Below are 17,500 nucleotides of genomic sequence, written 5' to 3' on the forward strand. Positions count from 1 at the left end.
TATGAGAGAGAGAGTGTGTGTGTGTGAGAGTATGAGTGTGTGTGTGCGTGTATGAGAGAGTGTGTGTATGTGTGTGAGTGTGAGACAGTGTGTGTGAGTGAGTATGAGTGAGTGAGTGTGTGTGTATGAGAGAGAGAGAGTGTGAGTGAGTGTGTGTGTATGAGATTGTGCGTGTATGAGAGAGAGAGTGTGTGTGTTTGTGTATGTTAGTGTGTGTATGAGAGCGTGTGTGTATGCACGTGTATGAGAGAGAGAGTGTGTGTGTTTGTGTATGTTAGTGTGTGTATGAGATAGTGTGTGTGTGTGTGTGTGTGTGTGCGCATGTATGAGAGAGAGAGTGTGTGTGTTTGTGTGTGTTAGTGTGTGTATGAGAGAGAGAGTGTGTGTGTATGAGATAGTGTGTGTGTGCGCATGTATGAGAGAGAGAGTGTGTGTGTTTGTGTGTGTTAGTGTGTGTATGAGAGAGTATGTGTGTGTGTGTGTGTGTGTTAATAAGTTACATTTTCCTGCAATGATGTTATTCAAGGAATTAATCTTTCTTTATTAGTAATTCAATCACAGTTTCTGTTCTTTTGCAGCTTATGTTTCAAACACGATTTTTATTTGATCAATATGATTGTGCTCCCTTAGTTGATACACAAGTGTGAGTTGAGCGAGTGCAGGGGTCTGGGGATCTCGGCGAGTACTGACGCTGACCATCACCGCTGGAGTCAAGAGTTTGAATCCAGGGTGTGCTGAGTGACTCCAGCCAGGTCTCCTTAGCAACCAAATTGGGCCGGATGCTAGGGAGGGTAGAGTCACATGAGGTAACCTCCTCGTGGTGGTGATTAGTGGTTCTCTCAGTGGGGCGTGTGGTGAGTTGTGTGTTGGATCGTGGAGAGTAGCATGAGCCTCCACATGCTGTGAGTCTCCGCGGTGTCATGCACAACGAGTCACGTGAAATTTACAGTAAAAAAAATGCCATAAACTTGATATTAGCCTTTTGAAACTGTAAAAATCTGTTTACTTTATAAGGTATTTGTTAATCACCGTAGTAACTACAGAAGGGCACATGATGACATGAAGTTCATCAATAGTGGCTCTTCCAGGAGCAATGACCAATAAACATATAGAGACATTTAGAGACACTCGCACAAGCACTAAACGCCATCATGGTAACACACGTGAGAGTTAAACAATGCAGTAAACATGAACTAACATTAACGAATGGAAACTTATTGTAAAGTGTTACCAATTAATTTGCCACGAAATGGAAAGTTATAACCAAAATAACCATCTTAAGACAAATGTTTTTGTGAAACATCTGACTTTTGCACAGTACTGTATATACATACTGTTTTGTATGCTATTCCGAACATAGCACTTGTTTTTGAGGGAAAACTCTCTTCTGACACTCTGTTGGTCACTTGATTGTTACACTTCAGTGTATTTATTGGTGGCTCTCCAAGCCATACGAAGAGAATGGTAAATGTTCTGCACTTATATAGCGCCTTTTTAACCTTAACGGTATTCAAAGCGCTTCACATTGTGACTCATTCACCCATTCACACACACACTCACACACCAATGGCGGCAGAGCTGCTATGTAAGGTGCTAGCCTGCCATTGGGAGCAACTTGGGGTTCAGTGTCTTGCCCAAGGACACTTCGGCATGTGGAGTCGTGTGGGCCGGGATTCGAACCAACAACCCTGCGATTAGTGGCCGACCCGCTCTACCACCTGAGACGAATAACTCTCTCAAGGTCTTCACTTATATTTTAAACATAAACAACATTGTGCTACTGGAATTTTATTGTATTATTCACTGTTACAGGGTGAAACTAACAAAATAAAACTATTAAAAAATATAGTGCTCAAGCACAAACACTTAAACGACAAACACGGAAAGACTGAATATTTCAATAATACTTATTACGGAAGTATAAGGAACAAAGTACAGGTTTTATTGCCAGTGGTTTCAATTTCTAGGAACAAATACAATGGAACCGTAATTGTAAATACAACTCTATCAATGATTTTCTAATGAAAGCACGTAGAGATTTCCCTTCTAGTCTCTAAACTCATTTTCATCACTGAAACACTATATGATGAAATATGAGCAGAGGTGGAATTGGTTTAAAAGACTTCACTATGAAAATCACACAACATGAAAGTCTTTTATTAATGCATTCTGTTCCTGCTCATGCAGTAGAAACACATTTCTTCCCAGAAATTACACAATAAATAGTTTTATATTTTAGTAATCAGTATTTCTATGCACAGAGTGCTATTACCACATAAATAATCCACCCCAAAAACAAAAATATGCCAAACATTAAACTGAAAATAACTAGCAGACGAGCCTTCTGGGACGTTTTCTCTGCTTCGCGGATATCACCCCTCGCCAACGCTGCACGGGTCTGCAGAGAGGTCAGAGGTCAGTAGGTTGCAATCCATGAACATAATTATTACAATAAATTCTGTTGTGCTGTATTGATATTCTGCATTAAAACTCTGTTTATATAATCTATTTAAATTCTGCTTGAACCAATTATCATACAGACTTCAAACTTAGCTTGTTAAGTTTGAATGGAGTCAGTAATTTGAGTATTTTAAAATTTTTGTTATAAAGAGTTTGTATACACTATATAAACACTATGTATTTGGAGATATGCATATATATATATATATATATATATTGCAGGTGTGCTTACTTCATAAGAATACATGACTGCGACGAGACCGCTCATTATACAGCAGAAGATGGTGACGAGAAGAGACTCCACCAGGTAATCTTTGGGTAACGTCGGTTGCTCTTCTCCCAGTGGAGGTCCGTTCATGTACTGGAATACAGATTTAGAGATTCAGAAGCATTGCAGCGTCGTAGAGACGTTTGCAGTGTGGAAATAATACTTTTGAAGGAGGGTAAAATCCCAATACTCAGGGCTGGACTGGGAAGAGAAATCGGCAAAAGTTGTTGTTTTGGGTTGTTGAGCCCAAGGTTGATGAGCGCTGTCCTTTTCTGCATATCGTGGTACCGTTTTGTGGTCCGTTCTTGCACAACTCATTTTAGCTTATCGCGGCACATTCGGCCATTTCGCGGTTCAGAGAAATTTTAACTGCATGATTTGTCGAGGTGGAGATTCAAACCCACGAGCCTTGAAACTATAAACTAGTGCTTTCTCACTCTTGACCCATAGGTGGTGCTGTCTCCAAGCTTTGCGTGCACCTTCAGACCATGGTCCAGATTAAGCATACCAAGTTTCGTTTTGATGGGACAAACCGTTGCCGAGATACAGCCTTGCATTCAGTTTTACATCCACCTTGATTAATTTGCACTGCCGTAACTTTTAAACATAGGCGTAAATCAAAATTATTTACTGTCATTTATGTGCGGCTCGGTCTTGAAATTATTTTGAGCCATTGTTTGGACAAATCGGACAAAGTTTGAAGGATGTGAAACTTTTAAACTGTAAACATCATTATCCAAGATGGCAGCTACTGTAATGGGAGTAATCAGAGTTATAATGTACAGGGGTTCATTTAAAGTAGAGTAATCAGACTAAAACAACTTATTTTGTTTCTAGCACAAACGGCAACCTTTCGATCTCCAAAGCACGCAGGTATGGTGCACCTTACCACTGGACCACATTGCCACAGTTGCTGAAGAATCATACCAAGCTTAGAGTAAGCAGATTTTTAAATGAAAAAGAAAAATAATTAAAAATGGTGTAGAGCCGATAAGGCTGATATCAAACACAGCAGAAAGAAAGAACAGACTGGTCACGATGTATTTAACTGCAACCTTTCGATGCTTTGCTTGCTAACCAATTAACATGCTAAACTAATGTTGCCCTACGGATAGCGCTGTGATCAAACAGCCTTATAAGACAGAAAACCAAAGTCTTTCTAGCAAGTCGGTCCTCTGCTGGTCATCTTTGGGATGCTCTCGATAGGATATTTCCAGTTATGACAGTGCAGCTCCTATCTACTTGAATGGAGAAAAACAAACAAAATTTCAAAAACATTTGGCTAAGATTGTGATCAAAGAACATATTTTAAATCAGCAGTAAAATCTGACAATAGTGTAATCATAAATTGGGATTCTTATCGTCATATTACGCTAAAAAATGAAATGTTCCCGGTGTGTATAGCTAATGCGCATGCACGTTCTAGAGTTGATTGACAGGTGATGTCTGTATCCAAAAGGTGATTGCCTTTTTTAACTGTAAGGCAGGACTTCCTATCTACATCCGTTGACTGTTGGGCACTCGGAGCTCCTTGGTTGAGCTTTACAATTTCTCCCATTAATTTTATTAGAAGTGGCTCATCTCTGCTAAATAATATATTTTCTGCAGATCCAACAGTTAACATGCTAACCAATTATCATGCTAATCTATTATAGCATGTAGCATGATAACCATGCTAAACAGAAATGGAAGGGCAGCGTAGTTCTAGTGGGAAGACTAGCAGCTGTACATCATCACATCATTAGCTGGGTAACTCCTAGCCAATCACACGTAAGCCATTGCTTTATATGTCTGCTCACAATCTATCACATTGCTGTTTCAGTGTGCTAACACTGCAACCTCCACCACCCCACCACCACAAGTTGAGCCCTGTCCCGCATGGGGGTAGGCTCCTCGCCCCTGCCTCCTATCTCCGGCAGGACATGACGGTTCCAGGTACAACTCCCTCGGACCTCAAGAAGTATACCTTAAAACAAAAATTATCTGTGATAAACCGTGCAACGTTTCAGTAACAAAGATCTCCAGTACAATATAACATCATCTCTAACACTGGTCCACCTGGGAATCGCACCCACAACAACTCAAACAATAAATCAGTGCTTTGACACAGAGCCACTCAGTTTACATGCCTATTAAGTGGCAAAGAGACTTCCTGAGACAAGTGTGGGTTATATAGATGGCACTGTCTCCAAACTGCTCAAGTAGCATCAGGACATGATGCTGATGATGCATACCAATTTTCTTTGAAATCCAAGAATGTATTTAAAATATATATATATATATTTTTTTTTAGTAAATGTCAATGTAGCGGATAGGCAGTATGTCCAAATTGGGAAAAACTAGCATCGTTGAAATCCACATGACCGAAGAAATCCACTGACACCAACCCCCCAAGCACTCTAAACAGAGAGGAATGGTGAAGAGAGAGACGTTATGTCTAGGTTCTAAAACCTTATGAATGTGTTTTGAGAAGACCATCCTGCTGCAAAACATATGTCTTGTAAAGACACCATTTGTCCATGCCCAAGAAGAGGCCATGCCTCTAGTCGAGTGTGCTTTAACACCAATTGGGCAAATCTTACCCCGCTACTTGCGACTTGTAAGCCAGGGCAATTGCGATCCAGCAAGACGATCCAGCAAGAAAGTCTTTTCTTGGAGACGGACATTGCTTTGGTGCATCCTCCGTAGCACACAAAGAGCTGATCAGACAGTCTGAATTGGCGGGTGCATTTAACGTATGCGTGTTGCGCCCACACAGGACATAACAAATGCAAGGATTTTTCCTCATCTGAATAAAATGGAGGAGGGAAGAAGGCTTGAAGATGAACCACATGCGCTCTGAAGGGTGTAGTTAGAACCTTAGGCACATAGCCTTTTCTGGGTTTGGCAGTGGCTTTTGAAAGATCAGGGCCAAACTCCAAACATGAATTGCCAATTGATAGAGCACATAAGTCACAACCTGTTTTACTGAGGCCAGAGCCAGCAGTAGTGCAATCATTTTTTTTTCCTCCCCCTTTCTCCCCAATTTTGATGCCCAATTCTCAATGCGCTTTATGTCCTTGTGGTGGCATAGTGACTCGCATACGGCTGGTGGAGGACGAATCTCAGTTGCCCCTGCGTCTGAGACCATCAATCCACACATCTTATCACATGGCTTGTTGAGCACATTACAACGGAGACCTAGCGCATGTGGAGGCTTCGCACTATTCTCTGCGGCATCCACTCACAACTCACCACATGCCCCACTGATAGTGAGAACCACATTATATTGACCACGAGGAGGTCAACCCAACGTGACTCTACCCACCCTAGCAATCGAGCCAATTGGTTGCTTAGGAAGCCTGACTGGAGTCACTCAGCATGCCCTAGATTTGAAATTGTGACACCAGGTGTGGTAGTCGGTGTCTTTACTTGCTGAGCTACCCAGGCCTTAGTAGTGCGGTCTTAATGGAGATGCGCAAATCAAAGTCCAAAGGCTTGAAGGGGGGCCCTTCGAGTGCATTTAGGACCAAAGTTAGGCCCCAAGTTGGGACTCTAGCTGGCCAAGGTGTATGTAATCATCTTGCTCCTCTAAGGAACTTTATGATGAAATCATTTTGGCCTATAGTGGTGCCGGCTTCAGGTGCGTAATACCCAGATATAGTCGCCACATAAACTTTGAGCGTTAACGGAGTGAGTTCTGTGTCTATTCGCTCTTGACAAAATATGATAATTTAATGTATGGGGTAGTTTACCTGGTCTTTGCCATGTGAAAGACACCAATCGGTGAACACATTCAATTTTAGCACGTAGAGGCATCGCGTGGATGTCGCTCTGGCCTGTAAAATGGTGTTCATGATTGAATGCATCAGTTCACATGCAGGTTCCATGGCTTGGGCTGGGGATGCCAGATTGTGCCTTGTGCTTGAGAGAGGAGATCTCTACTCAACTATATTTCCAATGGTGAGCTGTATAACATCTCTATAATTTCCGGAAACCATGGCTAAATGGCTATTTAGGCACAACCAATAGAATCTTTTCTTTGTCCTCTCAGACATATGACAAATTAGGAGTAAATTAGGCACATCGGGGGAAACACATATTTGTGTTTTTGGCTTGGGACTTTGAGATCTATAGGGGACAGTGTGCATTCTCCACTGAGGCAAATAGATTGATTTCTGCTTTACCACATATTTCCTAAAATCTCAGAACAGTTTGTGGATGAATTCTCCATTCGCCTGGTATCACCCCTTGGAGTGACAATAGGTCTGCACTGTAATTCAGATGGCCTGGGACATATGTCACTCTCAGTGAAAGGAGATGACGCTCGCTCCACAGGAGGAGGTGACACGTCAGTCTCATTAATGGCAGTGAATGAATTCCGCCTTGGTGGTTTATATACGCCACAACTGTCATGTTGTCTGAGCGAACCAGAACAGGACAGTTTGCTATTTAGGACTAAAAATCCTTCAAGGTTATGAATACAGTCGATTGCTCTAGGCAGTTGATGTGTCATGCCCTCCTCGCACCTGTCTAGGTGTCAAAAGCTGGCCGTCCATCGCACACGCCCCTCAGCCTGTGCTGGAAGCATCCGTAGTAACCACCAGCATGTCTTGGCACATGGTGCTTGAGCCAGCACTGAAGAGGTCTCATGTGTAAAAGACTTAACGGAATGACGGCGAATGCCGCCAACTAAACCCCAATGCTTTTTGAAACAGCTTCAGTGGAAGTGTTCTCCCCAGTTTGAACTGGGACAGAAATTGTAGAATGGCCTGAACGCGCTCGCTCGTGAGTAGAGGCGGGCTCCCAAAAAGGAGATTTGTTTGGTACATAACATCATTTCAACTATAATCATTATTTAATTGCCATTTAATGGTCCGAAATAATGGTCCATGTAATAAGCTACATAATCTGCATAGGTAATGCTGCAGTCCAGTGTTCTCCAAATACCAAAAAGGGTGGGATTACATCATGGTTGCTCCAAAAGGGATTGCACCAACAAAGTGTTAGGTTAGAGGCTCCCTATATCTTTGATAGTGGTGTGTAGCTCCTGCCCCTTTTTTGGAGTTCTACCTGCAGCTATATCATTCTTGTTCATTTTCGATAATGACCGTTTGACTGTACATTATCCCGTTAAGTACACAACTTTCAAATAAACCATGGATTCTTCAGAAACAGCTGAATTCCACCTCCGTTTAGCGTGAGTGTTTATTTTACGAAAAGATCTGTCGGACTCGTCATTATCGCGATTATTACACAATTACTTTCCAAATGAAAAAAATGAATGGACATGAAATATTGATTTGAGTTATTTATTATTATGTGAGAAGAAGAAATGTCAAATCCGGTTTGCGTCAGAGTTCTGTTGGTGTTTATTTTGAGAAAATAACCATCTGACTGCTTATTATCTTGCTTATTACAAGTCTACTTGCTGAATCAATAAATACATGGACATGAAACATTGATTTCAGTCTTAACTATTTTATTAGATTACTTGTAGAGATCGCAGAGTGATACGACAAGTAGGAAAGACGTCTCGCAATGCCCTGATGAGCGGCCTGCTGTCACTTTATCCCTGGATGTGCGGTTGTTATTCAGAAATATCAGACCGCTGGACTGAGCAATTGACTAATCCGAATAAAATATTCCAGAGAGCAGTGTTATAATAATTAATAATAAGTTTGGATTCTACTTGGGTCAGTTTAATATAGCTGTAATAGCATTACATTTATGAGTCTTAAAGATACATTTGTGATCTTACTACACTGCCCACTGCAAAGGCAAAACGCAGAAACAACACATTTTGTCAAAATTGAGTTATGACTGAAAACAGGTTTCTTCAACCATGACCTGTCCTGTAAGCAGATGGGTTTGGCTCAACTATGTTTGGATTCAGAGAAAACTGAATGGAACTATTTTTGTATCCAGATTTCACTGGACAATCAAATAGTTAAAGTGTTTGTGTAGTTACTGCATTTTCCCTTTGACAGGCAGTATAGCGTAGCTAGAGTAGAGTATTAAATGTGTCTGTCAGTATTAAAGATAAAGTTGTAATCTTACTATAGTATAAGATGGGTAGGTGGAGGGTGGCAGGAAGGTGGGCTGATAGAAAGCAGGTTGATTTGCCCCCGGCTGGCATGCGATCACAGGCTGGTTGGCATAATGGGGCATTGGAGATGGGTACATGAGGTATGCTGTTTTCGGGTCAGGTGGGCTGTATGGGGGTGGGTCCATCGAGGGGTTCAGTGAAAGGCTGGTGGTTGGACCGTCACCTCCAGTTGGACCTGGCACTCCCTCCATGTTCATTCTTTCGAGAGTGTACGCCGGGTGGAGTGTGTGTGTGCTGTCTGTGTCAAACGCCGGGTTCAGGGTCCGGTTGCTGTCCGTCTCATACGCCAGGTTTGCCGTTTGATTGCTGTCGGTGTCATATGCAGGATGGGCTGTTTGGATGCTGTCACCATCGGTTACCGGGTGGGAGGTCTGGATGCTGTCCATGTCGTTGGCCTGGCCGCTGGTGAGGATGCTGACCGAGTCATATGCTGGTACGATGGGTAAGGTCATGACCCCTCTCTGCCCAGAGGAAGAGGAATGGAGCCGACTCAAATCATCTGGAATGTTTGGTGGAGTGACTGATGATGGAAGAACAAGAGAGAGAGATTTTTAACCAAAAAATGTTGCGCTAATTTAAGATATACAATGGCAGCCTTATTTTTTTCAACAAAGTACTCGGAAATTGAACAGAAACATAGAGGAGGCTACAGGCGTGAACTGTTGCTCTCGTGTCCTATCATGACCGCACACAGATCAACGGTCAGTGAACATTTTCACTAAATACATTCGATTTCAATTTGTTTCTAACCAAATCTTATCGTATGCTTTCCAGTGGTGGAGCTAGGGGGTGGCCAGGGGTCGCCGTTGCCACCATGGACCGAAGCCTGGCTCCATTGGCCACCCCACTCGCAATTGCGGTTTTAGTAATTGTTTTGGTCATTTTTTGACACAATTGTTCTTTAGAGGTGAAATCATCTCTGTACAAATGCACAAACTTAACATGTGTACATGAAGGTCGCCAATCCTCTCCGTCCCAGGTGTCATTTGGGGCTTTTCCACTGCACGGTACAACTCGACTCAATTTGACTCTGCTTGCTATTTTGGGGTTTTTCTACTGTGGATAGTACCTGGTACCTGATACCCTTTTTAGTACCACCTCAGTCGAGGTTCCAAGTGAGCCGAGGCGATACAAAATGTGATGACAAACAATCGTGCAGATTTCTGATTGGTCAGAGAGAATCGTCAATACCAGCATCACTGGATTTCCGACACACAACATCAACGCTCTAGTTTTAAAGTTAGCAACAGCAATAACAGTATAATTTGTTCAAGCGACTTTTGTATTGTGAAAAAAGAGATGGCTGTGCGCTAAACCACGGCGTGGTCAATAAACGAGGTGCAGACGGTCCACTAATTTGCGATGAGCGAAACGAAAATGTCTCTTAGGAAGCGTATCAGCTGTTGGTCGGACATGGCTACCGGTCCGGTGACCTACCAACATTGTAGGGAAACTTAAAAGTGACTACAGAACCATCAAGGAAAAGTGGAAGTGGATCAACCAAATGGACGCTATCTAAACCGGCGAGCAATGGGAGGGAGAGTGCCTTGGACTGGCACATCCACGATGGAGGATGGTACGTTTTGTTACATTAACTCTATACTCTGCTTGAAAGCTTCAGTTTATTTAGTTGACCAGCTACTAAAAAGCTTGCTTCTAAAACAACCAGGCCAATTTAACTGTTACACTTGTGTAAAATCACCATGCAACAACTGCTTTATGCAGCACAATGAGCTAATAGCTAACAGCTAGTGGTTGTGATATTGTTTATGGTCAGTAATATTTGTGTCGTGTTTAAGATGATGTCACGGCAGTAGAGGCGGCACAACTATGACGATCATCCTATAATCCCACCCACGTTGAGGTGGCACTAAACTGCAGTGGAAATGCAAGCTCAGAAAAGTAAAGCGAATATAGTTGAGGCGAGTCAAGTTGTACCGTGCAGTGGAAAAGTGCCAATAGTATCCAATCAACCCAATCATCATAACAATGAAAAAATACCCATCCATTTACAATGTAGTATTTTCCATATATCACTAATATCATAAAACAAATATATATATATATATTTTTAACCGTAAACTTGCTGTGAATTTAAAAATCATCAACAACATAATTAATTAGAAAATTGCTAAATTGCTTTCCAAAATTGTTACTAGAGGTGTGACCTGTTTGCAAGCTTTGACATTTAATATGCTACTTTTTCCCACCAAAAATCGCCCTTTTTTATATTGACTTTCTGAAGAGTGTAAACTCTGACATGTCAGCTTCTAAATCAACCAATGGCATGAGTTTGGGGCGAGACTATCTGGTTAAACAATGGAAAACAGGGGCAAGTTGGAATGCACCACTCATATTTTCTTTTTATTTCCAAATTTGAGTGATTTTTGCTATTCAGTTTGGTGCCGCTAATGAAACTTCACCTCCAAGATACTTGAAACCTCACTGAAAGAGCTCAATGCTGTAGGAAACTCTTGGAGAGAAACCTTCACCTCTGAAACAGCCAATAAATAATTCAGTCTGGACATATAAGCCTCTTTTAAGGCACCGAAATGGAAATCATTGAAAGTGATCAGGTTTTAATGGTCATTCTTCAAGATGCTCAATGGTGACCCAATTTTCATCTTGCTGCCGAGATGCTAGAACTGATTAATTTAGTCTGTTAGTCAGTAATGATCTCCAGTAGATGCTGGTCAAGCCTCATTGAGTTTCTTATTCAGTATTGAACTGACTCGCATCAAATGAACACAACACAACTCAAATACTATTGAAAGTTCGGCCAGTGTGCACTATTACAATACTAGTCTATATAGAGTGAAAATATTAATACAAATGATGCATCCCTCACTAAGGTAGGAGAGGTGTAAAAAGTAAGCATGTTTTAATGCACCATAGCTCAGCTCAGAACATTATGCATTTTCAGAAACATAACATAATTGAAGCACATTTGCAAAAGAAAAGTAGATGTTTTATCAGTTCTTATTTCATGCGTGCCTTTTTATTCTTGTAGTCATTTTGTCCTTGTCTACATAATAAATATTTACAAAACCACCAGAGGTCTTTGGAAAACTTCCAGCCAGCCTGTATTATGACGTTAGAAGCTAAACAGAAGTTTCCATGAAGTAAACCTGACAGAAAGTGTGATTATATGACAAAAACTACTTTTACCTGCGTCCATCAGGGGTGTTTTGCTCTCAAATGTCAGAGATCAGGTGGTCATCCGGCAGCAGAAACCAGTGGGAAATATCCAGTGGGAATGTTTAGGATGAGATGTGTGTATGTGATAGTTGTGGCTCGTGCAATCTCACTCTGTCTCACTCTGAACAGTATCATGTTTGTTTAATAATTGACAAGCCAGACTGTGTGTGTGTGGGCCTGTTTTTTAGCATGCATGCGTGTGTTTATGAGTGCGCTTGATATTACGTCTGCCCGTGCTGGCCTGTTATGAGCAAATGTTGTACATCCACTTATAAGTTTACTGTAGTTTGAATAGTTACATATTTTTCCACAGAAGTGAGCAAAATCGGACAAAACCTCCTTTGGGAACATTTTGGAATCTCCTCATTTATCAATGTCCACAAAATATACAAAATGTTCTTTTAGGTGTTGGCGGGTTTGTCTGTAGTAAAGCCAATATTTTATTTAGCACTTTAAGCTTATTACGGTTTATCCAAAATCCCTAAACAAAGACTAAAATCTCCAACTGTAACTCCTCCTAGAGCTTTCAATCCACCGAACATGGCACAGACCTTTAAACTGTTTTGGCTCGACTTGCTTTGTCTTTTCCAACTGGTTGGACTTTTGCAATTTTCCTATTGCATAAAAATAGGCCAATATTCCCAATGACTCCCATTACAAATATTTAACTGCAGAGCTTAAAGCTACATCCACCGAACTTGGCACAGACCTTCAAACTGTTTTGACTCAGCTTGCTGTGTCTTTTCTAACTGGTCGGACATGCAATTTTCCCATTGCAGACTTAAAAGCAAAAAGCAAAAATTCCCAATAACTCCCATTGAAAATATCTGACTACAATAAATCCTAGAGCATACAAGCTACACTCAGCTTGGCACAAAGCTTCAAAATGTTTTAAATTGGCTTTCTGTGTTTTTTCTAATTGGTCAGACTTTTGCGCTTTCCCATAGCGGGCTTAAAAATGGGCCAAAATTCCCAATAACTCCCATTGAAAATATCTGAATGCAAGAAGTCCCAGAGCTTTCAATCTAGATCAACCCAACTTGGCACAAACCTTCAAACTGTTCTGACTCCGCTTGCTTTGTATTTTCCAACTGGTTGGACTTTTGCAATTTTCCAGTGGCATAAAATAGGCCAATATTCCCAATGACTCCCATTAAAAATATTTAACTGCAGAGCTTTCAAGCTACATCCACCGAACTTGGCACAGACCTTCAAACTGTTTTGACTCAGCTTACTGTGTCTTTTCTAACTGGTCGGACATGCAATTTTCCCATTGCAGACTTCAAAATGGCAAAAATTCCCAATAACTCCCACTGAAAATATCTGAATGCAAGAAGTCCCAGAGCTTTCAATCTAGATCAACCCAACTTGGCACAAACCTTCAAACTGTTCTGACTCGGCTTGCTTTTTCTTTTCCAACTGGTTGGACTTTTGCAATTTTCCAGTTGCATAAAAATAGGCCAATATTCCCAATAACTCCCATTAATAATATTAAACTGCAGAGCTTTCAAGCTACATCCACCGAACTTGGCACAAACCTTCAATCTGTTCTGACTCGGCTTGCTTTGTCATTTTCAACTGGTTGGACTTTTGCTCTTTTCCTGTAGCGGACTTAATAATGGGCCCGAAATTCCCAGTGACTCCCGTTGAAAATATCTGACTGCAATAACTCCTAGAGCTTTTAAGCTGCATCCCCCAAACTTGGCACAGACCTTCAAACTATTCTAACTCTGCTTTCTGTGTCTTTTCTAATTGGTCAGACTTTTGAGATTTTCCCATAGTGGACTTAAAAACAGGCCAAAATTCTCAGTGAGTTCTCACTGACCTTCAGACTGTTCTGACTTATTGTGCTCAATTTTTGAGCACAATCCGACTTAGGGTTTTCTTGTAGTGGGAGATCAAACATCACAAAAGTCCCATAGACTTACATTGACGAAATGTGATCGACTATCTGACGTTTTTTCTCTCTGTCTTTTCTGACCGTTGGGCCTGTAAAACCTTCAGACTACAGACTTACATACTAGAAGCTAGAATGATTATTTATTTGCCTAATAAATATGGTCACAAAACTCACAACTCTACTTTTGTTAAGAGTACCACTAGAGGGAGCCAATTAGCTGACATTTAAATAAACCGCATCTTGTATGCATCTACTGTAAGATTAGTGGAATGCTGGGGTCAGAAATATTGTGTTCAGTAAGTCCTATGCTCAGTTCAATGTGAAAGTCATGTAGTACAATATCAGTATAGTATATTTCAATGACATTATCCTGCAGGATTTTTATGCATGCACATGATGTTCTCCAGATATGTTGACCTTTTGGTATTTTTTTGAGTCCCTCTACTTTTTAAGTGTTTAAAAATGCCATAGAATGTCTGGTGGCACAAACAAAACTTAAGAGCGGGTATGATTTTCAATGAATAAAGACTTGGATTTCAGTCTTTTCCTCACACAAATATGACTTCAGAACACTTGGAATGTACTGTACTAGCAAACAAGTCGAATCGACTACTTTTAGGGTACTTTTAGGGTTTTCTTTTCTTTAAATTGTGACAAGTTTGGGTACTAGTCTATGGGTATAGGTAGAAAAATCTACAAAATTTCGCATTTTGTGTTCCACGGAGCTTTTGGAACAACATGTGTGTGAATAAATGATGAAGAACTAATCCTTTTAATTTTCCCATGGTTTAGGTAACCTAATTATATTGGTTTAACAGTGACTAGGATATAATTATGGCAGTAAAATTCTGTCATTAAGCTGTATGGATCTGGACACAATGTTTATGCAATCAAACTATCCTAATGCAATTCCCGTCAAAGCAGGACTACTTAAGGTTTTGAGTCACAGTCTTCCAGGTCTGTTCCCTCTCTGTGAGAATCCGTGAGGAGTTTTGTGAGGTATCAGCGACCATACAAACTCATTTAGAAGCCGATTACTCCACTCTTCAGCTCTCTGTGGCCATATTTCTGAGCTGAATGTCCATGTGTTACAGCACAAGACTGTGAATCAGCATATGATCAAAACACATCAGTACAGTCACCAATGACTCACTCACATTTCCTTTGTTTTAGTGATAGGTTATGTTTTATCTCGAAATTGATAGTTCAGGAATGACTTGGTAAACTTCTTGTAAATCTCGTTATACTGCATGTGTAAGCACAACCACCATGACACCATGTCTATAAACTAGCTGTTCATTATGAACGGATGATTCGGCTATTTTTGTTGTGTTTTGAGCAAATCAGATTAGTTTGGTTAAACCTCTTTGTTGACACCAAAACAGATTCATTTATTGCCCTCGTTATCAAACTCTCCGTAAAGCACTTTTGTGTTTCCCATGTAGTTTTACCTCCCAGTTATACAACAGTGATTGAAGGGTCTTTAAGTTAACTTTACACTAAAAATAAACCATATATATATATATATGCAGACCCGGCCCCTAATCAGGCTAATCAAGCCTCAGAGAGGGATAAAGACCGACTGGAGACTGCAGTGGGACAGTGAGAGAGATTTACGGGCAGCTGTCCGACACCTGTGTATGTGTTTGTCTTTTTGGTTCAGTTTATAATTAAAATATAATTTATATTGTCAAGCCGGTTCTCGCCTCCTCCTTTGCCCATTAATCCCTTTACACTGGTGCCGAAATCCAGGAAGGAGGAGGGATGCGCTATAGTGGAGTTCTTTCCGCTTTTCCATCCACCCCAACGGAGCAGCCGCGGCCATCCGCCGGAGGACGGAGGAGCCTGCTCGCCATGGAAGCGGAGAAACGGCCACGAGGGAAGGAGGGGCTCCCAACCAACTGCCTGGAGCGGTTACCGCTGCCAGGGGCGGGGGAGTCCCCTACCGTCCACCAAAAATGCTGCGCGGCGTTTCGTCCGCCATGGGCCGGAGGACTGCCTCCGATCCATCCGCTCCTGTAGACGCAGCGCCAACAGAAGTGCCTCTGGTAAGAAATAACTTTACGTTTTAATTTCATTAAAATTATAAATATTATAAATTAATTTGACTTTTTATTAGATTTCATGATATTATAAAATCATTGTATTTGATAATTTTCCACCCTCTCTATGACCCTTAGAATTCGGATGTTTTTGTGCTGCACTGCCTTTAAGACGACTACGTAAACATCCTCTTCACTTCTATTCACTTCAATTGTGCCTCTTCACTGATCATGTTTGTTTACTCGATGTTTAAAAGCGGTCATCCTGATTGACGTATGAATCATGCCTCTTTTATGCGGTAAACTTTATCAGGATGAAAGGCGGTCAGCTGACCTATGTTTTGTGTCGTATGGGGGTGTAATGTTGACCTTTGACCCCGTCTTGTCCCTGACACCATTACGATCAGGCCAGGGGATTCACAGGGGGTTGTCACTTGTTTCGGTATCCTATTCTCTGGAAAAGTCCAACCCCTCAATGAATGGATGTACTTGTTTTAAGGTTGGAAAATGTCACATGTGAATTTTTCATCAGTAGTAGTCCTGCAATCATTCTGAAATTAATTTTGTGCGGCTTCACAAAAATGTGCACGCCATATTTAGTTATTAATAATCTAAGTTAGACAAAGTAAAAACTGTAGTTAGAAGATGAAGATAAACCCAAGCAGTACTCGGTTCAGATGAGAGGGGTTTGTTTGGGAGGTTTGTGTTAGCCATCTATGGACGACAATGACAGATCTGAGACTAACGCTGATCCCACAATAGGGTTTGTCTGTCAAATCAGCGGCTCAAGGTCCCCGGCTCAATGTTTTGTTTTTTTATGATGAAATAAATACATAAATGATGATTAAAGCCAAAATATTAAATGCCATGGATTGATATTTACAGAATAATCCATTATAGTGTAGAAGGTTGTCAAAATCACACATTTCACCTATGATTTTGGAGCAAAACTACAGGTCATAGAAATAACCTTAATAAGGTGGTACAGTCATTATTTTATTAGTACACAGAGGTTGGTAGGTCTATTACTAAAATAAGTTGACTTCAGCACCCCTTGTTGCATTATATGCCAATGGTGTGAGTCCAAATTGGCAAAAAAAGCACTTTCTTGTGTTGTTTTTCCAAAGTTGGAGTGCCTATAACTCCAGAAGTATTTAAGATATCTTAATATGCTTTTAGATTATGGTTCAGAACAAACCTTCCTTTCTATATCTTCATTTTTAAATCCCTATATGGTTAAATTCCAGAGATATGGGACTCTCAATGTGGCTCCATGCATAAATTGTTCAATTTGACGGTTTTTTCAATGTGGGTCCCATGGCATGGACCGTTGAAAATTGGTAAAATTGAACAAGTAGGGCCTTACTAATTAAGATACCCAATAGAAAGTTTGTTCTGAACCAGAATATAAAAGGATATTAAGATATCTGTAATAATTCTGGAGTTATAGACACTCCCAACCTTGGAAAAACAACACAAACACACAAAAAAAAGCTTTTCCCCATTTTTGGACTCACACAATTGGCAAATAATGCAACTAGAGG

At 40.9% G+C, this 17,500-nt stretch overlaps 1 protein-coding gene across 1 annotated transcript; it reads right to left on the reverse strand.

Annotated features, from left to right (window-relative positions):
• Positions 1 to 2,141: 2,141 nt before the first annotated feature.
• Positions 2,142 to 12,126, reverse strand: LOC127621336 (proline rich transmembrane protein 1B). The gene is made up of 4 exons (XM_052094896.1): positions 11,985 to 12,126; positions 8,768 to 9,336; positions 2,693 to 2,821; positions 2,142 to 2,398 (listed from the first exon to the last, which is right to left on the reverse strand). The coding sequence occupies exons 1-4, from the start codon at positions 11,992 to 11,994 to the stop codon at positions 2,252 to 2,254; spliced, it is 855 nt and encodes a 284-aa protein (XP_051950856.1). The 5' UTR covers positions 11,995 to 12,126; the 3' UTR covers positions 2,142 to 2,251.
• Positions 12,127 to 17,500: the final 5,374 nt, after the last annotated feature.

This window comes from Xyrauchen texanus, chromosome 27, assembly GCF_025860055.1.
Source record: "Xyrauchen texanus isolate HMW12.3.18 chromosome 27, RBS_HiC_50CHRs, whole genome shotgun sequence".
In the NCBI taxonomy this organism is placed as follows: domain Eukaryota; kingdom Metazoa; phylum Chordata; class Actinopteri; order Cypriniformes; family Catostomidae; genus Xyrauchen; species Xyrauchen texanus.